The sequence below is a fragment of the Pterocles gutturalis genome, unplaced genomic scaffold, assembly GCF_000699245.1.
Source record: "Pterocles gutturalis isolate BGI_N339 unplaced genomic scaffold, ASM69924v1 scaffold25952, whole genome shotgun sequence".
Lineage (NCBI taxonomy): Eukaryota > Metazoa > Chordata > Aves > Pterocliformes > Pteroclidae > Pterocles > Pterocles gutturalis.
The window spans coordinates 23,684-46,805 of record NW_010111040.1 but is presented as its reverse complement, the minus strand read 5'-3'; the positions used below and the strand labels follow the sequence as shown (position 1 = coordinate 46,805).

The 23,122-nt window shown below is 40.1% G+C and overlaps 1 protein-coding gene across 1 annotated transcript in view; it reads left to right on the top strand.

Annotated features, from left to right (window-relative positions):
- Positions 1 to 12,725: 12,725 nt before the first annotated feature.
- Positions 12,726 to 23,122, top strand: part of FLT1 (fms-related tyrosine kinase 1) — a gene marked incomplete at its 5' end in the record, with an annotated part of 23,287 nt that continues 12,890 nt past the window's right edge. Inside the window, 3 exons of the mRNA XM_010073626.1 lie at positions 12,726 to 12,822; positions 13,118 to 13,338; positions 22,491 to 22,615. Of these exons, the coding sequence (XP_010071928.1) occupies positions 12,726 to 12,822; positions 13,118 to 13,338; positions 22,491 to 22,615 (443 nt within the window). The remainder of the gene's footprint in view (positions 12,823 to 13,117; positions 13,339 to 22,490; positions 22,616 to 23,122) is intronic.

The window sequence follows — 23,122 nt, the reverse complement described above, 5'->3', positions numbered from 1 at the left end:
CAGACACACAGCTACAGCGGTCTAGTTTGGGATTAGGGCTGGAGATCTTAATGGAATCTGGAAAAACTGTGTTTCCCGCTTCTTCTGAGTCTTCACGAGAACTGAGTTCACTTAAAAATTCCAAACTACATTCATATAAGGCAGCAGTGTTAGACCCTATTATATAACACAGGGTTGTTTTTCTGGTTTTTTGGAGGGTGTTTTGTTTTTTTTTTTTTTCAAATGTATACGTGGGGGGTTAAGTATCCAACTTTGTGACATTGCTAGAGAAGACCACTTACATCACTTACTGATGTTTCACCAGACAGGTGTTTTGCTTATACGCTCTACACAAAGCTAGATTTCATTCTGTTATGGCTGGTGTAAATCTAGAGCAATTCCTTTGGGCCTTTGGGCTAAGCTAGTATGCTCGAGATTTATGGTTCATGTCGGAGGAAGTCAGGACTTGGTCTGTGCCCTAGTAAATATCTTTATATACAGAAGCACCCACTACATTTAGAACCCTAAAAATTTGCCCAAGTAGGGAGATTTGTGTATTTGTTTAGTGGTATGCTTTTTTCTTTTTTCTTTTTTCTTTTTTTTTTTTTTTTTAACATATGAACAATAACAAACAAGCTGAGCCTATTTTTTTGTCAGATGCTTCAAAGACTGAAACCAGTATCCCTTCACACTGTGTGGGTGTATAGGAGAAAAGGAAATTGTCCAGATTTTCAGGACAGTTCCTGAGTTCTTCCACTTTAATGTGGTTTGGAAACTTCAGGCACAATGTTTATCTGTTTGCTGGTTTTCATGTCTGACTGAGATTGGTAAAGGAAGAAGCTCAGCAGAGGAGGGTTAAGGTTTGTGTTTCAGAACTCTGTCCAGTGGGGCTGTGGTGGGTGGGGCTTTGTTGGCAAAATTGTTCCTTTGAATCCCCCAGAGTTAGGGCTGGGACTTCTTCCTGCAGCCCCGCAGGGAGTGGGAAGCGAGACTACTGCAAGAGTAGCTTTGTCATGAAGTGTAGGATGCCCAGCTGCCACGGTCACCTCTGCTCTTGGAGGGAACTCTCTCCTGTTGATGTGAAAGCAAACTGCGAACTGTGCCCTTCACAGACATGCTTTATCTTTAGATCTTACTTCCCCCACAGCAGTCTTCTTTTGTCCTCTATCAATATTTGTGAGAATGTGAGGAAATGTTTCTGTGCATATTTGAGCACAAATTCCACCCATGGACAGCGCCAGGCTCTTTTCTCTTTGCCCTGGTGATGCATCCTTAACTACACATATTCTTGCAACTGAGAGAAAACCTTTCCTAAGCATTCCCTGCTGAAATGGTCTGACTTCTTAATCCACCATGTGAGAACCTCTCATCCTAAAATTGGTTCAGTGATTGTCGGGAAGGTGCCCACACAGTTTTCTCCTATCAAGATGCAGAAGTTAGTTTTCATTCCCCCGCAGCTGGAGGTTGTCACTGCATAATCTCAGCGGTTAAAAGAAAAAGATATGCTGCAAGTAGCAGTTTGAAAAGTGAAAATACATGCATTGGTGCTCTCTCCAAAGCCAAGTGTGGCACAATATCATGCCTTTTGTGACCGGCAGAATGAATTCATGCTGGAACTAAGCAAAGGGATAACAGATTGAGCAACACAAGGGTGTGGGGCAAGAGATTTGAAACTATACAGAGATACTTTTGCCTGCAACTTAAGTTTTGAGCCATTGAGATGTGTGGAGAAACTTGGACTGGGAGTGTGGACAACTGTTTCTTCTGTATTAAGTCAGTTTGGGTTTTTTTTTATTTTTTTTTTAAATTTTTTTTTTTGTGTCATGGTGGGTGGAAATGTGCCAGCCTAAAGATGAAGAGGAGGACAATTTTTCTCATGACCCATCTGTATTATTCAAGACCAGTACAGATGCTTGTGAAATAGCTAACTGATTTATTAATCATCTTTCCCAGACTTTTGTTTGGTTTGTGTTAACAGAGAAGCAAAAGTTTCATGTTCGTGATGACCTGATTTTACTCTCTCTGTTGTTTTTCCGTCAAAACCTGCCTGATTTTCAGTACCAAAATCAATTTGTCCATATACACAATGTTAAGTCACTCCTGTAACATACTTAGAGCACAACCGGGTGTGATGGGATTGACACTGATTGCTGTTTGCATGGTTCCAGTACTTTCCTAGACAATGGGGCTACCCTTCCAACATTTACTGATATGTGGTACTAAGCATTCCTAAATGCAATCCTTTTAAGTCATTCTCTCTCTTTTGGAGCTACAGCCTTGAAACAAGATGCTCCTTGCTGTTAGAGCAGCTGAAGATTGGGGAAGTGGTTAGAAGGAAGCTGTTTCTAGGACTTCAGTGGGTTGAAGATGCAGTGGCAATGTGGTGACATTATTTCTGTGCCATGCCCGGAAGCGGGGGTGGAGCGGACAGGGCATGACAGCCCTCGCAGAGCCGGGGACCCCTGAGCAGATGTCTCTGCTCCTCGGTTCCCTTGGGAAGCCCGTGCTCTGGGAACAGGACCCCCTGCTTAGTGTGTAGGGAGCAGCGTGGGATGAGTGTGAGGGCATTTAATGAGAGGAATTTCACAATTTCACATAGTTCGCTGAAGCATCCTTCCTGTGGGATTCTTCCCTGCCATGGAGCAAAGGAGTTTGCCCCTTTTGTTCCCATTGTCATTCCTCCGTGGAAAAACCTCTCATCAGGATCACCGTGGAGTAACGTTAACAGAAGTGTGAGAGTTGCTGTCCTGGATCAGACAAGGGCTCTGTTTAGCTCCGTGTCATATCTCTGGTGGTGTCCAGCATCTGATCTTCAGGGGAGGTTCAACGAACCTTGCAGGAAGCAGTTATCTGATAAAATTCTCCACAGAGGAAATTTTTTTTTGTAGTTTGATCTGAAATCCACTATTATTTACTAAGAAACCATGGGACTGAGCGTCAAGGAAACTAAAATTAGTGTCTGCCAGAATTTAGGTTGTCTGTGTTTATGGCAAATGGATATAACATAGTGGGATTGAATAGCATTATAGTATATAATACAGGGAATTTTCTTCTGTTGTGCTGGTAGCATTTGTGGTGAAACCCCACCTTTCTGTGTTTCATTCAGTGCTGTAATTAATGTTTGTCCTAATCTATTTTGTAAGTATTAATGATTATCATTTTGTAGTGTAAATTGAGCCATAGGCAAGCTTGCCAGAAGCTTTCTGCATGTGCACCTACCACAGATTTTGTGGCTTAGATGCCGTTTAACTGCAGAATGGGTTTAGCCTCTTGAGCCACTGCAAGGGAATCCTCTGTGCAGACTGTTCTGGTTCTTCTCACCTCTCTAGTTTAAATTGTTTTGTTGCATTAGTTATTTTCTCTTGTTTTGAACCCAGGGCCTTTGCTTATAGCTGTCTCATAACTTAGGTAGGGTGGATGGAAAGTCAGTTCCTGACTTTGTCTTTTTTTTTTTTTTGGTCTTGAAGTGTTACAGGACAGGTCAGCCATAATGATTGAGCATCAGAAATAATAAATGGCAGCCTTCACCAAAGTGGAAATTCTGCAACTTTGCTTTACATTTTCTTTTATATAGTTCCTAACTTATTTCTGTGTGCACAGCTTAAAGAATAGTACAGCTCCAAGTGAATTTGACAGGCCTGTGTTTCTGGCTGAGCTGGCAGGTTACTGGCAGGTAGGCAGTTTGTCTGTCTATATTAAATAGTATTCCAATTCAGTCCTTTTATTTTGCTTACTTTGTCCTGCCAGGGAATCAGTAACAAATCTTAAGTTGGTAAAGAAATTTAATTTGATTAAGAAAATGTACCCCTTTGCTCTATATAGGAATTCCATATTATTTTTGTCTTTTTTTTAATGTGTTTGCTTTGTCTTTATACCATATCAATACTCTCCTACTACACTAGTTAATGGGATAAACTTTTCTTAAAAAATATCAACCTGATGATTATGTGCTGGAACCTGTCACAGTGGATATAGAGCAGAGGGGCAGTGGTTGCTGACACATGTCAGTAAGTGGTAGAGTAGATCTTCTGGCTCACAGGTGTTGTACAGGCAGGGCTCCCTGCACTCCTGGAAGCTGCACAGGCTTAATCCAGTGTGGAGGTGTGAAACCATAATCCTGGGTGAATGCCAGTGGCTGATCACATGGCATCACTTTTGGATGGGCAGATGGAGTCACAGCCACCTCTCATCTGCAGTGGCCTGAGCAGGGTCTCCCTGGAGGCACCAGGACAGGCACATTGCAGTGGAGGGGTATATGTGATCCACACGGACCTATGCCAAATGTGGCTGTGAAAGTAGTGCTACAGCCTAGCTCTGCTATAACCAGTCCTTGCTGAGAACAGCCTCAGCAGACCTGTTTGTTTTTTTTTTTCAAGCTGGGCATTCACTGTTGAAGTGAAGACCAGACTGAAGTGGATCCAACTGTGATATTTCTCTAGCTTTTCTCAACGTACACTATGTATGTGTGTGTTTTGCCCCCTTGGGAGGGCAAAAGTTTACCAAAGTGATGAACGCATGAGGGTTCATAATGAAGGTGTTAGACTACACATTTGGATTCCAATTTTCCACTCCATATGCTCAATGGGAACTAAAAAGTTTGCAATTATGGCTGGTTTTACTTCTTTGTAATTCCTTTCTCCTTATACAGGTAATGAAATGAGCACGTTCGCCAGGCTACATAGTGGCAAAGGTCCTCATTTCAGATGCTAAGTTTTTAGACTTATTACAATTGGATGGATAAAACAGGAAACTAAGATTTTTATTTTTCTCTCAGGTTCTCTGAGTGTTAAATTTTGAAATTTATTTTTAATTGGCATTATGTAAAGTGGCTATACTCATGCACAAAAGTCACCTGATGACTTTAGGGCGGAAAGGACACAGTGTTTTGAATTGGCAAAGCGAGTGCCTTCAAGCAGGTATTGCCTGGGCACAGCACACTGGACTGTGTGGCCTTGGCTGCCCAGGTATGACGGGAAATGGTAGCAACTTCAATTGATAGTAACCAGAACCAGATTTATTTCAAATAACCAACTGATTTCAGTGTGTTAAATTTCTACATCTAAATTGTTAAATGATCAAACCCCCTGCTCTTTAATAACTGGCTTTACCACAGGCTTCTGTAAGCACAGCCTGACTTGGCTAGGGCAAATAGCGTCAAACTATTTAGCAGCTATTAGGGAAATACATATTTGTTTATATTTGCAGCTATTGACCATATTGTCATGATAGCTGTGTAGTGCTAAGAAGTGTTAATGAAGTGCCATCAGAATTGTACTTGCTCTGTTTTTAGCTACCGGGTGTTATGCTTTGCCTCTATAGCATCTGATCTTGTATCGCTGTGTTACACATCTAGGGACAGCAAACGCACACCAATAGTAAATAAACTCTTATCGCTTGCTCTGAGACCCAGAACTGAGAGGGGAAGGACGCACTTGCTCAAAAAAATAGACATACAGATCTTTCTGTGCCTGTGAAGGCTTTTCTTGGGCGGTAGCAAAGCGACTGACTTTTAATTCCAGGGCATGGAGTCAGGGTCAAGGCACTTTAGTCTGGCCAGGATTTATCTAATCTACTGTGATAAACCTTATACTGTTCAAACTCTATTATGGTGCTGTACCATACAGCAGCCCAGATTTCTCATCCCTTAACCTATCCATTTTTCTTGGCTGGCTGTTATGTCCTAATGGTACTTTAAATTCTTAAATTGTAGTTGAGATTAATCAGATTTAAGCATTTGATACAGAAATCACTGGGCATGTGTGATAACATCAGACTGGATAGCTGGAATGTCCCTTCTGGACCTGAAAGGGACGAACCAATGAATTGATGATTTTTACGCATCAGTGTGTACAAGTGCTTCCAACAATTTTCTTGATCTTGAAAGCAAACAAGAACACATTCCAGTCACAACAGAGGCATGTGTGAGTGATAGATCTGTTGAGGAGTGAGACAGCTTGAGCTGCTGCTTCTGCCCTGAGTGTGTTTCTCTTTGTGGGCGATGTACCAGTACACTGCGTGCCTCTCTTTGCACAAGAGCCAACAGGAAATAGGGACAAAGCTTCCTTTGCTGTCCAAGGACCTGTGCCTGTTGACCCTTGCAAGTCTCCATGCCCCTTAACTGCCCTGCAAAGTTCTGCTTTGACAGAAATAGTGGCTACATTTTCCTGCTTCAGATCATGAGCTTGCTCATCTGGACAATTGTCAGTGCCAGCTGGGGACAAAGGCACACCTCCATGCTCTCTACAGATAAGCTGTCCTAGTTTCTCTTCTGCAGGCTTCAAGTGTGATGCTTGGTTTGCTTTAGAGAAGTGATGTGAAATTAGATGTATGAAGGACTGTGACGTTTCCTTTAGAATAGGGACCTAGATGGTGTCTGAAAGACCTGGAGATGTTGCTTTGAATCTCAGGGTGGCTCATGGTTTGGCACTGAAGGTCTTTCCTGGAGGCTGATTATAAGTATGGGCAATGGAGATGGTGCTTTTACCTCCGAGTGCAGGAACCAGGCTGTGCTGCCTGCTTTGCCTGTGCCTGAGCACTAGAAACCCAGGCAACATAGATGAGATGGGGGTTCTTGCTGCCATAGAGATAGAAGAGTGTCTTCTTCCAGTAGTTCTTCCCAGCCACCAGCAGTCACAGAAGTAGAAAACTTCATTATCCAGGGTCATCTGTTCTCCCTCTAGTCCTGTGGCAGGACCAGGCCGGAAATTCAGACCTTGAGCATGAAAAAAAAAATATTTTTTTCCAATCACCACCAAATTTTGAGACAACTCCACCCAAAAGTTTTTGTGTCTTATAAATGCCAGTACTGATGCTGAGAGAATCTCAATGTTGATTAAACTAGGAGGACTTATTGGTCAATATTCCTCCTTATGGTCAGGTGATAAATCAAAACTTTAAGTGTCTCTTCCAAGTTTAACACAAGTTCCTTTTTTTCTCCTTTTTTTTTTTTTTTTTTTAGAGTGATTTGGTGTAATGATGTAATTGGAATTATTATGGATAGGTACAACTGTTTGACCAAGTTATATTTACTTACAGAATGGCCTCAAATACCTTTAGAAGAGATGGTAATACAACAGCTTGTCAAGAAGAGCTCTGAAATAAAGAAAACTACTGATATCCCAGGTTTAAATGGAGTAAAGCTGTATATCCCATATGAGGTTAGCTGTTGGCTATGTTCTGCTTAAGGTGCTGCTGCAGATCAGTGTCAGCTCATTTTCACTGGAGACACACTGAAGGTCAACCCACTGAGTATTACCACGCTCCAGACCATTTCAGCTGGATTCTACAATTGCTTATTGGTTGCGCGCATGTGGGTACTCACATTCCCTTCAATGGAATGACTCACGAGGAAGTGCTCATAAGCAAGAGTAAAGTCCTGGGCTGCATTTGAACTGAATGAGCTGTGCTTCAAGGAGGCCAGAGAAGTGAAGGCCCTATGAAGAAATCAGTTGTGCCCTCTTTCCATTTCAGGGGTGTCCCCTACAAAATACATTTTTGCTGAACATGTTTGAAGAATTGATATTTGATGGTAAACCCCACAAAGGGTCAGTTATGTTTAACAAGCCTTAAAACAGGTGCAAATCCAACAATGACTGAAACAATTACTTCATGATGGATAACTTTATTGCCCACAGATGGCACTTTAAACCCAGAAGGTCAGATTCTTTGTATACACTGAAGTTGCAAAGATAAACTGATCATTCTTCTTAACCTCTCATTGTGCAGTTGAAAAAAGATTAGTCAACACGTTCAGGATAACTGGAGTGGCTGGAAGAGAGTCACTCAGCCTCAAATTATAAAAAAGATGTTAAAAGTAAAAGGCCACCAAACATGTGAACTTCAAGGAAATTTCTAATAACTTCTAATATCATATTTAATTTTTAACTAAGGCATAAAGCTACTTTCTTTTGTCAAAGGTAGCAGAAATTCACAGTGTATAAAAGGAAAATTAAAAGTGGGAAAAATCAGAATAGGGATAATAATCCAGAATGTGGTCCCAATTTTAAGTTAGGCAGATCTGTCCTTTTAAGAGAAATTGAGGTTCAGCTAAAATCAGTGGAAGGTTGATCATGTGTGCATGGTTACTCTGATGTCTGTAGAACTGAACTCACACATGATTTTTCAAAAATACATGCATGTTCGTTGATTCACTGATTTTTATTTTTTAATTACTTGTAATCAGTGTCTACTCCTGCGAGGAGCAGGGAGTTGGACTCATCATCCTTATGGGTCTCCTCTTCCAACTTGAAATATGCTATGATTCTATTAAGTTTTTGTTTACTTCATTCAGGAAGAGCATCACCTTTTTTGCAAGGCAGAAAACAATTGAAGAAAATTTGTCTCTTCCTTTGCAAATTACAGATTATACCCTCTGCTTTCTTAAAAAAAAACCAAAAAAACTCCTTCTCTCATTCTAGACCAAATAGCTAACTTTTGCAATCTAAATTGTTTGCTTATTAATTAAGCAACCCTATTGACTGACTTTCACATTACCTAATAAACCTTCCAAAACAAATAGAATATGCCCCCAAAACCCACCCCTTTCCCTATGGGAGGAGATTCCTCAGTTATCAGGATTAATTAGTTGTCTTGTTGTCACATGAAAAGAAGGTGCACCCCCCAGTGTAGGTCAGTGTGAGGGTAGGCGGCTGCTGATGGTCGCTTAGTGACAGGCACAATGATAAGTGAATGTGTCCTGTTGAGCCATGACCCTTCAGAAAAGACAGTGTCAAGTAAAATGCCCAGAGAAGGTACATCGAAGGCATAATCTGCTTCTAAATATTGACAGTAGGAATTTCCCTGCTATTCTCCCTCCTTTTTCTTTTCTGGTAAACATGTCAAACCCTATTGCATTTGTACTCTGCATCAGTTCTGAAGCATTTAAAAATGTAAGGGAGCTAATGACCCATGAATAGATAGAATGTCAAATAAAGCAATTTTTCTTCAAGATTTAGGATCTTGCTGGTAAAAGCAGTCTTGCATACTTGCAAAAGCAACAATGTTGGCTTGAAATAAGATCTTTTACTTCAGCTTTTTGTCACTGAGGAAGTAAGTGAATGGATATATAACAAATCTGATATATCATGCCAAATACGCTGATGTTAGGTCTTGAATACTAGTATGATTAGCTACTGGAGTTAAGTGTCTAAAATGTACTTGAAATCAATGATGAAACTCTGGCTTATATCAATGAGAGCAAAGTTAGACAAACACTAAGCACTCTTTACGATCCCACCCACAATATTTACAAATACTGTGGTGTCTTTTAGATATACATAATATGTGTAAAAGGGCAAAAGCTTGAATATGTATCCAGTATATCTGGGCTTCTTTTTTGCCTGCATGATGGGGTGAAAAGAGCTGACGTTTTGTTTGGTTTTGTTTGTTTGTTTGTTTTTTTCCATTTTATTTTAATAACTCTGAGGCAGATTTTCGAACACGCAGGCTTCCAGGCTGTCTTGTTTTGTATGCTTAGTTTAAGATAGATCTTGAGATTTTTCATGTGGATATCTTTGCTTATATCACTGCAGAGTTATCAAGAGAAAAGTCTGCGACATTTATAATGATTTCTTGCCCTTCACCTTTGGCAGACTTTGAAAACAAGCACAGCCCACATTCCCAGGGCTGGTCTCAGCACGGGTCAGGTGGGAGCATGGTGCTGCATAGCTGGCTTTGCTCCTGGCCAGGGTGCCGGTGCTGGTGCTGAGCAAAGCCAAGCATTCAGCACCTCAGTCATGACGAGGCACTGCAGACGTGCTGTCTGCCTTGCTGTCAGCACCTGTCACTCACCTGGATTTTCTACCTTTCAATCAGTTTTACACTTGAAGTAACCTACTTGTCTTTAGCAGCTGGGCTTTGATCCCAACAAGTTTCTCTGGCAGACAGTTACTGTTGGTTTTTTCTCATACATATTGAACTGTTTGTAAACACTATTGCATGCTTTCAGCTTTTCTAGAGCCTGAAATAAGGAGCAGTTTGGGGAAGCTTGAGGCCAAGTCTCCCCCTGAAGTAAAGAACAAGATTCATAAAGCTGGACATAAACACTGCCTTCTTGGGAGAGCATCTGAGCCTCCAATTCTGGGATAACAAGAGGAATACGAATGAAATGCAGGAACGTGGTGGTTTCAGGAAGCTGTCAGATTGTTTAGCTGGAGGACATTGACAAATTAAAGTGCTTGGGTTGCTCTTCACAGAAGCTGCCTGAGATGTTGTAATGTCTTATCTCAGTGTCTCAGTGTTTTATTTCAGAACTGCAAATGAGTAGATTCATAGACGGTAAGCATCTATGGGAGACTATCCCATAAAAGCACAGTGCGCTATTTGGCAGACCTGGCATTTGAGAGTCCAGATCCTTAAATGGTAGGTGAGAAAAATGTATGTTTGCAAGACATCACATAACAAATTGCTTCTTCAAAGATTTGCTGCATCTTTTTTCTCCCATCTCAACAGCTGGCACAATATATTCATTTCTAGTTAGAAGTACGATTGCATAGACAAATCGCAGAGGAAGCCTGTGTATTTGTACAGAATCACCATTCAAATTTCTGGTAATATTTGTGTTGCAGTTCAGAGGACCTCTTTATTCTGAAAACTTGTTATGCCTTTGCTTGAAGCCTGTTTAAGTGAGCTATAATTTAGTTTATCTCTGTGTTTAAGTGTACCCTTTTACATCTTCTTTTGAATAGGGATGGATGTTGGTATATACAGAAAAACTACTGGACCCACAGCTTAAATAAGATATACAGGACTAAAAAGAAAAATGGAGATCTATGTAACTAACTTAAATGCCAAAGATTAGTTAAAAGTTAGTTAACCCCTACACTGTACATTGCCTATATTGTTAAGGAAGAGAAACAGGTCTTTGAAGACCTCTAGCAAACAGTTTTGGAGATCTAATCAGCTATTTGCTTTTTTTTCACAGATTGTGTTAGATAGTTCCAGAATGGGATTTAGGTCTCTTGTCTCCACCAATGTTAAAAGGAATTAGTAGGAAATACTTAACTGCCAAATGGAGCACAGCTGGCTCCTCAAAAAAGACCCCCAAAACCATCAGATGAGGGCAGTGCCTCTCTACCGTTTGTACAAAATCCTTAAACTTTTAGTGTCTCCCTCCAAAAATGGAGAGTTGTCTTCTAGGCCTTTCTCTCACTGAAGGAGTTCAAGTCTACATCTCGGAACAAAGTTTTGCTGTTCGGCCTCTAATCTGAGACTACATCTGCTACTGGATGAAAGCTGCTGAATTTGGAGCAGCCATTGACTTGGGAGAGTTTATGCAGTTGACATTTAGTCACCAATCTCAGATGGAGTTGATGTCTGAAATTTCCTGCTATAGTCAGCGACAGAGGGAGGCCTTTCCAGTGGTTGATCCAGAGCACCCAAATAAGGTTCATGTGTTTCTACTGTGTTTGGTCCATAAAGCTGTTCATCTTTGTCTGTGGCAGGGACCTTTCTGGAGGGGCTTAAAATAGCTGAACTGCAACTGTACTTCACTGCTTTCTGGTGGAAAAATCCACGTTACCCTTGTTTACGTGGTGCTGCTTCTCTCATGTGTTGACAAAGAAATACTTTGTCTTGGAATAAAGTGATATGGGGCACTCTCTGCTCCTCTCTCTCAGCACTAAAATCTTCACAAATTGCACTCAGGTCCACGTTTAGACTTAAACTGGTTTTCAACTTTTAACTGTTTCAAAATATTTGCTTGTTATGTTCTTAACTTCTGGAACACTTTGCTGTCAGTGAGAGGGCAATGGGATGGATCAAGGACTGTTTCTTCTCTAAGGCATGCATTTCTGTCTGCTTGCCATGAGAGCTTTTGTGGCCATAGCCTGTTATGGGGCAAAGATAAAACATTATGCCTTTGTGGCACTTGCTGGCTCAATGTGAGGGAAAGTCCTGTGTTCCTCTAGACTTCTGACCTTGGGGCTTTTTCATGGACTTCCTAAAAATTGCCTCCACATGGCCTGTGAGAAGCCTGCCTGGATGTTTTTAAGTGTCCTAAGCCACCTCATGCTATATGACACCCAGGGTTTCACCCATACCATAACAGTCTGGCCATGACCAGGGCCATGTAGGCACACTTGCTTTTTCAATAAGCAGCAAATCTAGTCTGGACAGTGCCTTGAACTTGTTCTCAGAATTTGTTGTAAAGCTGTCCTTTTGACACCACTGCACTGGAAGGAAGCTTGCAACCAGTGAGGGACCGAAGGTAACAGCGCTGAGACCTTCAGTCAGGAAGCGAAGATGTGTAATTCTTTCCAGAGCAGTTCCAGCTTTGCAGCAAGCTGTTTGAGTGAGAGTTCAGTATCTTAGAGGTCATTACATGGCTCTTGCCATGGAAGTGGCCAACTTTTGCCCTTCCCATTGAAGAGGCTGCCATGGTGGTATTTTCTAAGGAAATGCAGCCAGCAGTGTTTGAGGGCATGCTTCATTGGTTAAATATGTAGCTGCAAGGTCCTGAACTTTCTTCATGGTACACTCAGTGAAAAATTTGACAGCAAAGTCATTGACTGAAATTTGCATAGCTTTCATTTCTACTTTCTTTCCTGAGTAATTCTCATGGAAGATTGTGTGTCCTGAGTCAGGACAGCAGGATTTTGCTCAGAGGAAAAGAGTATGTGTAGTAAGGGAGACATCCCCTTTTCTTTGCTTTCCTCTTCCAGTATAACATAATAAATGTGAATGGACTGGGAACAGGATGATTTGTCAGTGTTAATGTTTGTTTTTTTTTTTTTTCTTTGTTTTTCTAGGATCTAGTTCAGGATCAAAATTAAAAGTTCCTGAGCTGAGCATAAATGGCACACAGCACGTTGTTCAAGCAGGCCAGAGTTTAAATCTCACTTGCAGGTAACAGCTGAGTTGGATTCTGATAATTTGGCTGGGAGTTCATACACCTGACACTTTCTTTTTTTGTAACTGAAATTAGAAAAAAATGAAACCTTATGTTGTGGGGAAAGGTGGGGAGTGAACTTCAATGGCAATTGTTTAATAGTTCTTTGTTGTTTCTGTTGTTGTTTTTGGAAAACAAGATAAAAGAGAACCCCAGAAATAGCATGATATAATAAAAAAGAAAGCTTGGGAACTGCAGCTATATAATTGCAGCCCAGCATAATTGTTTCTGCTTCCTTATCTGTATTTGCAGGGGGGAAATGGTTCATTCATGGTCTTTGCCTGAAACTCTAAGTAAGGATAGCAAAAGGCTGAAAGTAATTAAATATGCCTGTGGAAGGAATGGGAAGCAGTCATGCAGCAGTCTGACCTTGAGCAGAACTCAAGCAAGTGACACTGGAAACTATAGCTGCAAATACCCAACAAGTCCAGCAAAAAAGAAGAAGGAATCTACAGTCTATGTATTTATTAACGGTAAGATTATGGTTTTTTTAACACTTCTTGATACTTTCAGTTCACTACAGCAAAATGGATAAATAAGGCAGTTCAGCTGTGGTTAAATGGAGGGTTTTGAATGAAATCTTCAGCTTTGCAAAGTGTCATTATAATTTGCCAATTAATGTGTAAAGTCTGCTTTCTCAGAAGTTGCAAATACATATGCTAGTGGTTTGTCTGTTAAGAGAAAAATGAAGAAAGAAAAAGGCCCAATCCAACCAATCTACTAGAGTAAGTAGAACCCCATATGGAAGTAAACTAGAGTGAATCTGTGAAATGGGTATCAAAGAAGTAATATCTTACAGAATTGGAAGATGACTGTTGAAAACCATATATCTGGTACAATGTCCACTTTAACGTGTCTGTGCAAGATTATAGATTTCTAGGCAACTGAAGGATGCCAAAACTGTTTATCCAGATCACTGAGTTGTCTCGTGCTGTAGAAAATTACATTTTGCATGTAAGTCACATTTGGAAATGTACTCTGCAGTCCACATTAATTCTAGATTGTAAAAATCTAGAATAAATTGAATCAAACTAAATACAGAATTGTGTTCAGCAAACAAGTATTGTGTGATGTATGGGAAAAGCTGGAATTAGGTCAGTTAGGCTATAACAGAAATTGCTTTCTGATCCTCTTTTCTTCCAGGATACTAATCAGATACTTCTCAGAACAGTGAATTCAATAGACACAATAATAAAAGAAGAAATTATAAACACTTTAGGGTTTTAATTTAATTTATATTTTAGTTTTTCTTGATTTTAACAGAATAAAATTAATAGATTACTGTAAGGTATCGGGATTCTCAGATTTTGAAAGCCCATATTACAGAGAATGTGCGACTGGAAGTTTTCCAAATTATGTGTCTGCTGCTTCTAACGAGTTCACATCAGAGTGAATTAGCCTTTGTTTTCATTTTGTGACATGAAGAGTGGGACTGGTGCTGTGAAAAAGCAGAGTGAAGTGGACCTCTCACTACAGTGATAGAAAATATGATAGCTCCCTCCATTACTGTGTGTTGTTTTACTGGAAATTACTGAATATTTCATGTTTGTCTTGCTTTCCTTCATCTGAAATATACCACAGAGTGTTTTTCTCACCCAACTATTTTCATATAAATCACTGAATATCCAGCTACAGATGCATTGATGGAAGCATAACTAAACTAGGTTAGTCATTTAGTGGCCAACATTTCCTGCTGCCTAGGAAAACTTACAATTTTCTTGAATGACTTGTGCAAGTTTTCCATCATGGGACCTTCTTGAACCTCCCACCTTGGATGTTGGGTGATTCCTTTGTATTTAATAAGAGATTCCTTTATGTTCTCTTAGTATTTTTTGTGTTTGAAGTATTAATTTTTCTGGATCCTGAATTTTTGCAAATGGAAGACACAGTCAGTCTTTGTAACTCCTCACTGCTTCCTGAACTGTATGTAGCTTGATTGCATCTAATGGAGAACCTCAGTTAGAGGTATGTGAAACAAGGTTATCTGCCTAATTCACATGGTGGTGGAAGAGTAACTTATTATTGGAGCAATAGCTTTTGGACAGCCTCTCCCCCAATAATAAGTTAAAGAAGAGTGCCTGAGTGGCTTGGTGATTTTGATTTTTCAAGGACATTCAGTCATTAAATGTTGATGTTGCTGTTGAAGACAGGATTCAATTACATTTCTCCTCCTACCTTACTTGCCAAGAACAGTAAAATTTTTAAATCGCAAACCTGTATCAAGCTTAGGTATCTTTGTCATCTTAACTTTCTGAATTTGACAATCCTTTTAACTGAAAAGCAATTTCTTAACACTTAAGTGTTGGTTGTGTCCTAGTAAGCACGTATGAGAGTAAGGGCACACTACTGATAAGGAGGGAGGCTGCAAGGTAACTGCTTATTTAATGCCTGTTGAATGTGTCATTGTGCCCTAAGGTGGGGAAAGGTATATTAGTCCTCCAAAAATGTCCAATTTCAGGAAGAATTGTTCAGTAGGTTGGAAAGAAACAAGATACTGAGTACCAGAACTCACTCTTTCTGATCAGCGTAGCATTACCATTTGGAAAGAAAATAATTAAGGAACCTCTTAATATTTAAGTCCTTGTTTCTGTGAACATGCATGAAATTCAATTACCTGGCTCAAGTGGAGGTGAGACGGGGGTAACAAAATCCTCTGTGAAAAGTACCTTCTGTGAGTTTAGTTTTATATTCAATTAATTTGTGGGTGCTTAGGAAATGAACATTTGTAAAATTTGGGTCCCTCTTAGTTTTATACTGTTTTATGTGGCAGGACACTGTGTCAGTCCATTTCCCATATTAGCTCCATGTGGATCACTGAGGTGCCTCTTTCCCATGTCTTGGCATGCTGCAGATGAGAACAAATAGTTGCTATTTACAAGCACTGGATCTGAATCAGGGAAGTCAGTAATATTTGTACAGGAAGACATCACTTACTGTTTTAAAAATGTTATTCATTTCTGTAATTATAGTGATACTGAATATGAACTGGATTTAAAAAACAAAACTAAAACCAAACAATGAACCCAGTAAGTAAGTCCTTTGGTTCAGTAATGAGTGTTTGCTATGGCAGAAGATGAGCTTCTATAGACAAAACCAAGATGCAAGACACTGAGAAGGAGGCTGCAAGTCCCACGTGCCCCAGGATGACTTGAAGCATTCCTGAAGCCCTGTGTTTGGGTGATCAAGAACAGGCAAGCTAGTGACTTCTCTTGCAGGAGCTAGTCCTGACACCACCCTTCTTTCAGCTGGAGAGGTCACTACTGAGTTGCACAGGGGAGTGAGCGCACAGTGTGTGCTGCAGCAACTCTTGACCATGCACAACTCAGGAATTGAGACATCAAGCAAGGGAAATTAGTTCTCTGAAGAACTTTGGACTTTGCTCTAAGAAAACTGATGGCCTGACTTCCACTATGAGCCATGGGAAAAAGCTGAAATGAAGCAAAGCCCCTTTGCCAATTTCTCCACTATCTTGAACCAAAAACCGCTCTGATCTTTCTTTTGTTACGCAACTGCAGCCTAATAGTAAAAGGGAAAGATGTGTAATGAACACTCACTGCATATGTTGGAGTGAGGCACAGGGAATTTTCTGCTTGAAAAGATATAATTGCAGAATAAAGACATTTAAGAAAGATCACCCTGTTTTGAAACCTATGCGAATTTCCCTGGGGACAGTGCTAAAGGCTTTTCTTTCTGCCTGCCTTTGTTCTGTTATCTCAAAGATACTCTTTTCCAGTTACTGGAGCTCATTCACTTTCTTGAACAATGTGCAGTTCTTTTCATTCTCTGCTCTCATCATCTCTTGTCTTTGATCAGTTGTTCCTATGGTATGACAGAGGAAAAGCATATAAGTTCAATTACATTGATATATCAAGGTTAGATTTTTGCAAGAATTTAAACTGTGATTCAAGTTGACGTGTTGCTACTTCTTGTGATGAAGATAGTTTTCACCTATTAATATACAAGAGTAATGTCTTAATTCTGATGCAACAGAGAATTCTTCTCTAAGTGAAGTTGTACTTGGCTTTAGCTTATCAGCCCATTTCTTAGTCAATGTTCTCCCTCTCTTTGTCTCTCCTGATGTTCCTGCTGTCCATGCCTTTCGGTCACATACACTTCCTTGTAAAATGAGACATGTACTGATACTTCAGTCAAGCACCATTCAAAATATTCTGTTTTAAAGTCAGACTTCTAGGCTGAGTCAGTTGTCTATTCTCTTTCTGTACTTAACAGAGAAAAAAAAAAAAAACCAACCTCCCGGTATGTGTTTCTCATCACTAACTTTACAAGGAATCTGGAGAACAAGCTTGGAATAGATGTTTTGCTTTGAGATGATTTAAGTCAGGTGAGACAAATCAGATCTAGGTAACTAAACGTGCAAGTCCTGAGAGTACTTGTACTCCCCAATGCCTATAATTTCAAACATGTCCACTAGTTTTGGATATTTGGCTTGAGATGCGAATGGTTCAAAATATGAGCCTTTGATGTGCCAAAACATCTGGGGTTTTGACTGCATTTTCAAACTCTAGAGTTGTATTCTGCAAGTGCCGAGCATACGGCATCTTTTTGGGAGGTCCACTTGTTGACAGATAGCTGGATCCAGCCCCAGAACTGACATGGATTTGAGAATTAGCTTGAATGGATTGACTCCTGTAACCCTAAAGGTACTATGCTGCAGAACAGGGAGGGCATCAAAAGAATTCCTCAAAAGGGTCTCTTAAGATCAGAAGCATCAAAGTCAAAATAATTCAACAGGTGAAAAAAGCAGTAAGATGAAACAACCTGAGAGCTAACAGAAAGGGAGTTTTTCTTCTTTTTTCCTTCTTCTTCATAAATAATTTATCAACAGAAGAACCTGCTGAGGTCTGGGAAACTCTTCCTCCCCTGTGCCTTTCTTCTGTCTTTGCTTTTGGCATGGTTTTAACATATGAGCAGTATGGTTTTGGCTTACACTGTCAGAGTCAATAATAGGACAGCACTTCTGTTATGAAAAGGAAACTAGTTGAAATTAAACTATACTACAGCTGTATCAAGTATGCAGACACATTTTTAGTGTCTGATGAGGTTCCTGTTACAAAACAGAGCCCTCTAGGACTTGCTGACGTCAATCACCTATAATTGCTGTGCTTTTGTCATTGCGCGTGCATGAACTTCACATTATCATACACTGTGGTGAGTGCAGCATGTGTGGATGCCTTGGCAACATCAGAGGCTGTGCACTAAGCCCTCCAAGGTCCTTCTTCCTCACCAAGGCTTATAGCTCCTACCGAAACACACATACATTTCCAAGGTGCACCATCATGAGGGAGTGATACATCTGAAAAAACTGTCCCTAATGTCCTTTAGCCTTTCTAAAGATTGCTTTCTGAACATAGTAATTGCTCTAGTATGGATTTCCTGACTAATGTGGGTAAGAATATTTTTCCTTAAGTGTTTTAGCTGTGTTTTATGTGTGTTATGGACCTACGTCGATGAGAGCATAGTGTAACTAGCCCCAAAGGAAAACAAACAAACCCTGCCTAAAAAACACTGTACAATTATGCTAGCAATACTTTGTGTCTGAATGTGCTTCAGATATGAAGTATTCCCTTCCTTTTTATTTTCTTTTTTCCTTTTTTTTTCCTGAACTTCTGTGATGATTAATTTCTACCTCAAGTCTTCCTTCAAGGTTTAGAAATTATTTGAATTTGAAGAGTATTATTTTACAGACTAAGAAGAGGCAAGAGTGGAAAAGTGCTGCTTGCTGATGAGTATTGTGCTTCCAGACATACAAAATGGGATTTTTTTTCTTAAGGAACATAGACACCTACATGTGAGCAGGTTGAATAGCTACCTTTCCTAGGGCATAATTCACCTCATCGTAAAACACATGTCAGATGAGTCCCATGGCAGAATTCCCCCTTTCTCACCAGTGACAACACAAACAGCTTGGCCACCTAGCTCAGTGAGAACTGTCTATATTTTAGATATGTAATTGAGATGAGAGCCACTCTTGTTGGTGTACAAAGGTTCTCCTTGAATTACTTCTGAACAGCCCTATGAACTTCAATGGGATAAATAACATTAGTTAGGGTGAGTCCCTACAGTGGGGGACTTTTGCAGTTGGCCCACTAACTTTAATGAAGTTTGCATGTCCGTGCTTTAGTAAAGAGCATGAGGGAAAAAGGTGTTATGTGAGTGCAAGGAAACAGTTTTTGTCTTGTTGCCTGAAAAAAATCTTAATGATGAACCAAGTGTAAGTAGGTATTTTGGAAGAACTTCAGAGGACAAACTTTCAGAGACTTTAAGGAGCTCAGACTTTCCCGCAGAGGCTTTTCTTTTTGCAAATGTATGCGTAAGTACTCTCTCTCACTTACACAGCTCAGATTATTAAAAACAAAACAAACCCAAGAACAGTAGCTGACGCTTGTGGAAATAAAGAACTTCTCCATCTTCTCTGTATTTGGCATTTCAGTGTTGACTAAGTTGTTTGTGCAAACCCCATAAATAGCCTACACAGGTTACTGATACCAGACATAATATTGCTTGTGTTAAGTCTCTTATCAAGTTTTTATCTGGCTGCCAACCAGCTTATTAAAAAGCTGCTATTTATGTTCTTTAACAATATAGCAAGTGACCTGCATGGATTTTGTGATTTCATGAATGCTCTTTGTGGTTTCATGTTGATTGCAACTGAGAGATATTGTAAGGAACACAGTCAAGCCAGCACACAGTCATTAATTCCTGGCACAATTTAGAAATACACTAAACTGACTTGTAACCTTTAGCATATGCAAATATTCTGTCTGTCCATCGTTCATTTTGCTACCCTTGCAGGCAGCTCTGAAGCAAAAAGAAAGGAACAAAAATTCAAAAAAACCAAGGTCAACCCTGTTAGATCTTCCATTACAAATCCTGATGGAGCTGAATGTGTAACTTGGATATGATCTTCAAGACAGGTCAATCCATGATGCCCCTTTTATATCTAGAGCTTTCTGAACATAAAAGTGAGTGAAGCTGGCCCAGAAGACCACTGTTGGGAGGTTAGGTCATCCTAGACATGCTGCCAGCCAGCTGTTCAGGAAAGGATGGCATTTAGCTCCCCTCATGAAGGAATTGAGAGGAGATGTAGCAGCAGCCACTGGCAATAGTTAGGGCCATGATGGGAGGGAAAGAAGAAAAAAAAAAAAGGGGGTGCTATTATTTGGGGGACTGAAAGTTTCCACATTGTTGGCATACCCTGCCAAGGTGACATACCTTGCTCTGGTGCTGCTGTGGGTTCAGATTGGCCTCATCCAAGCTGCTAGAGTCTGCACCAGATTCTGGTCTTGAGGCACCAAGAGTATCCCCTTATGGCCACTAAGACAGAAGGAAAATAAAATCAAAGGGAATCAGGAAAAGCCTCCACACTCATTATGAAAACAAAACTGTGCTAGGAAACATGATGAGTATTTCTTTTAATCAAAAGCAGGAAGACATTTGGAGCACTTGGGGCCATCGATTGCCCTTCGGCCCATGGCGGAAGTCCCCAGTGATGTCAATGGGAGCTCTGCACGCGAATAGCGGGGGCACAGAGACGCCTTGGCGTACCACTGCAGGGAGTTTACCAAGACAGGCTGTGACTGAGGTCTACTGAGAGCATCCAGGGTGTTTAGTTGACTTTTATAGAGCACCTCATTGACTTCTCCAGATGCAAACGTGCATTTCCATTGAAGAAGAAGAAAAAGACGCCAAGTGTGGTGTTCTGTGCTTGCTTCCTGTCCCTGTCTTCAAATGGGCAGGAATCCTGCGATGTCTGAGCTGCTCAGCCCCCACTGCCTTGTTATTGGCATCAGTCAGTGGTCACACTGTGTCTGCAGACAGCACCAGTAGTCCCCAGAACAGCTCTTCCTCATACTTGTAATGATCTGGAGATTATGATACAGGAAACTACTTTGCAAAGCTTGCTGGTTTTGGGCAGGAGCTCTTAATTTTGTGACAAAGATGAATGAGTCTTTGGGGAGTAGTAAATCCATTTGTCTGGTAATGTTAAGGGGCAGGTGACCTCCTCTGTGGCTGCAGCCCCTGAAAAACAAAAAAGGTTCTTTTCACCATGTTACAAACAGGTTCATTCTTGGTCTTTCCTTGAATCGTATTGCAGAGGAAACTTCAGCCTAACAAGTCCTTAGGGTATTTTTTATTACATACGCATCCTCTATTACTCATAAGTTCCTTTTGCAATCTCGGTGGACGTTTAACACCTATTATTAAGTAAAGCATTGTGGCAGTCTTTCATTTCAGAAAATTTGTGTAACAGTTTCGTTAAACCTCTTTAGGAAAACTTTTTCAGTATCCTGGGGTACATTTGAGATGCTCTACCTTAGGATTCTCCCCAGTATAAATTCAAGTAGAATTTGCTTCTCTTCTTGTTTGATGTCTCAGACAAAAATATTATTGCATACAATAAGAAGAGAAGATATAAGGGCAGAACAGTTTTGAGATACTGGGAAGTGCAGATCATGCTTTTGAAAGAGAAGCAAAAGTAATGCATTTGAAGAACTACTTGGGTGAACATACATCAACAGGCAGAAGTCTGGGATCAAAACAATTTAATAAAGTATTGCAACTTAAGACTTTATAAAGGGTCAGTTCTTGCTAGCTTTACTAATTTATTTTTCAAGAAAGATTTCCATTGTTATCTGTAAGATTTTTGACTGAGTAAAAATAATAGGATTTGCCTGAAAAAACATTGGAGCTGTAGATAAGCACGGAATTAAGATCTGAATGCTCCACTTTTCTAAGAGTTAAAATCCAAACCTTATATGAATTTTGAGGTAGTCTATCTGCACTGGGAGTCAAACTGAACCTTCAGATCTGAACACCTGCAAAGAAGATTTGGAGCCAGAGCCTGTGGCTTGAGCCCTCTTTGTTAAGTGGTCCAAACAATAGCAGCAGCAATGTTCCCTGTTCCCAGTGCGAGCTATTTATGACAATGCCTTTTGTTAAAGGGATTGTTCAAGGGAGGGTAAAATACTCTGCCAAGCTTTAGTTATTGAGTGGAACGGAATGAATGTTTTCCTGGCGTTTTCATTTACCTTGTCACTTACAAAAGAGACATATAGGTATTGTGATAGCGAGAAGGAGGACAATAATTAACTCTTGCTAGTCTGTATTCTCAGAGTTGAAAATACGGCTGGATAATCACAGTAGTTTCTTTCTCCTGATGGAGCCAATGTGAGTTTTTCCCATCAATTTCCTTGCAGAGAGCAGGAACATGTCCTGTGTAGGGGTTTCCTGATAAGTTAATTTCAGCTCACTTCCCATATAATTACTTCTCCTGGTGATGATAAAATAGAAATGCCCTGAAATAAGAAATGTATATCTCAGCAGTAGAGGTGATACTGTAATGGGAAAAATGTACTTCAACTGTCATGGACTTTAAAGGAGATACCGAAGTACTGCTGTTTATATTGAGTGATAAACATATTTTCAAATATTTAATATTGTTTTGCTGAACTTGTTTAGATAGAAATAAATAGAAGACTGATCTGAGGACTTTGTCTAGCTTTCACTATGGACAGGGTTAGTCTGTTCTTTCATGCACTGTTACAATTTCCATGCACTGTCTTAAGATTTCAGATATTAACCTTTTCTTTGTCTTCTCTTGCAGATACAGACAATCCATTTGTAGAGATGCACAGTGATATACCTAAAGTAATACACATGACTGTGGGAAGAGAAATGATTATTCCATGCAGAGTCACAGCACCAAACATTGCTGTTACTTTAAAAAAGGTACCCCAGTCAAAGCATGCTCTGAAAGTGTTATTGTGGATGCTTTTTTTGTTTTGTTTTGTTTTGTTTGTTTACAACTATTGTAATGCTTTTGAAATATTTTGACAATTTGGTATTTCTTAAACAACATTTCTGGCTGTCAATATGTTTAAAAATCTTTCAACCCTGGAGGTTTTGTCTTGTATCTCACAGAAGGGCTTAATCAAATCTCTTACACTGGATGGAAATTTTCTGAAGAAACTTAAAATTTTCATACTATTTTATTAAATCTTCCCTGACAAAGGTTTCTTAAGTCCAGGAAGGAATTTCTTGTTAGGAGGAGAGATTTCCTCCCACTTCTTCCCCTGTCCTTCCTCTGCTTTCCTCTTCTGTTCTCTGGAACAGCCGGTAAGTACAGTCCCTGGAGACTTGCTAGGGCTGTACAAGGATCTCTGCAAGCCTCTGCCCTACCTCACTCCCACCAGTGACTTTGCTGCTTCCTTTTATATATAAATGCACTTATCAGAC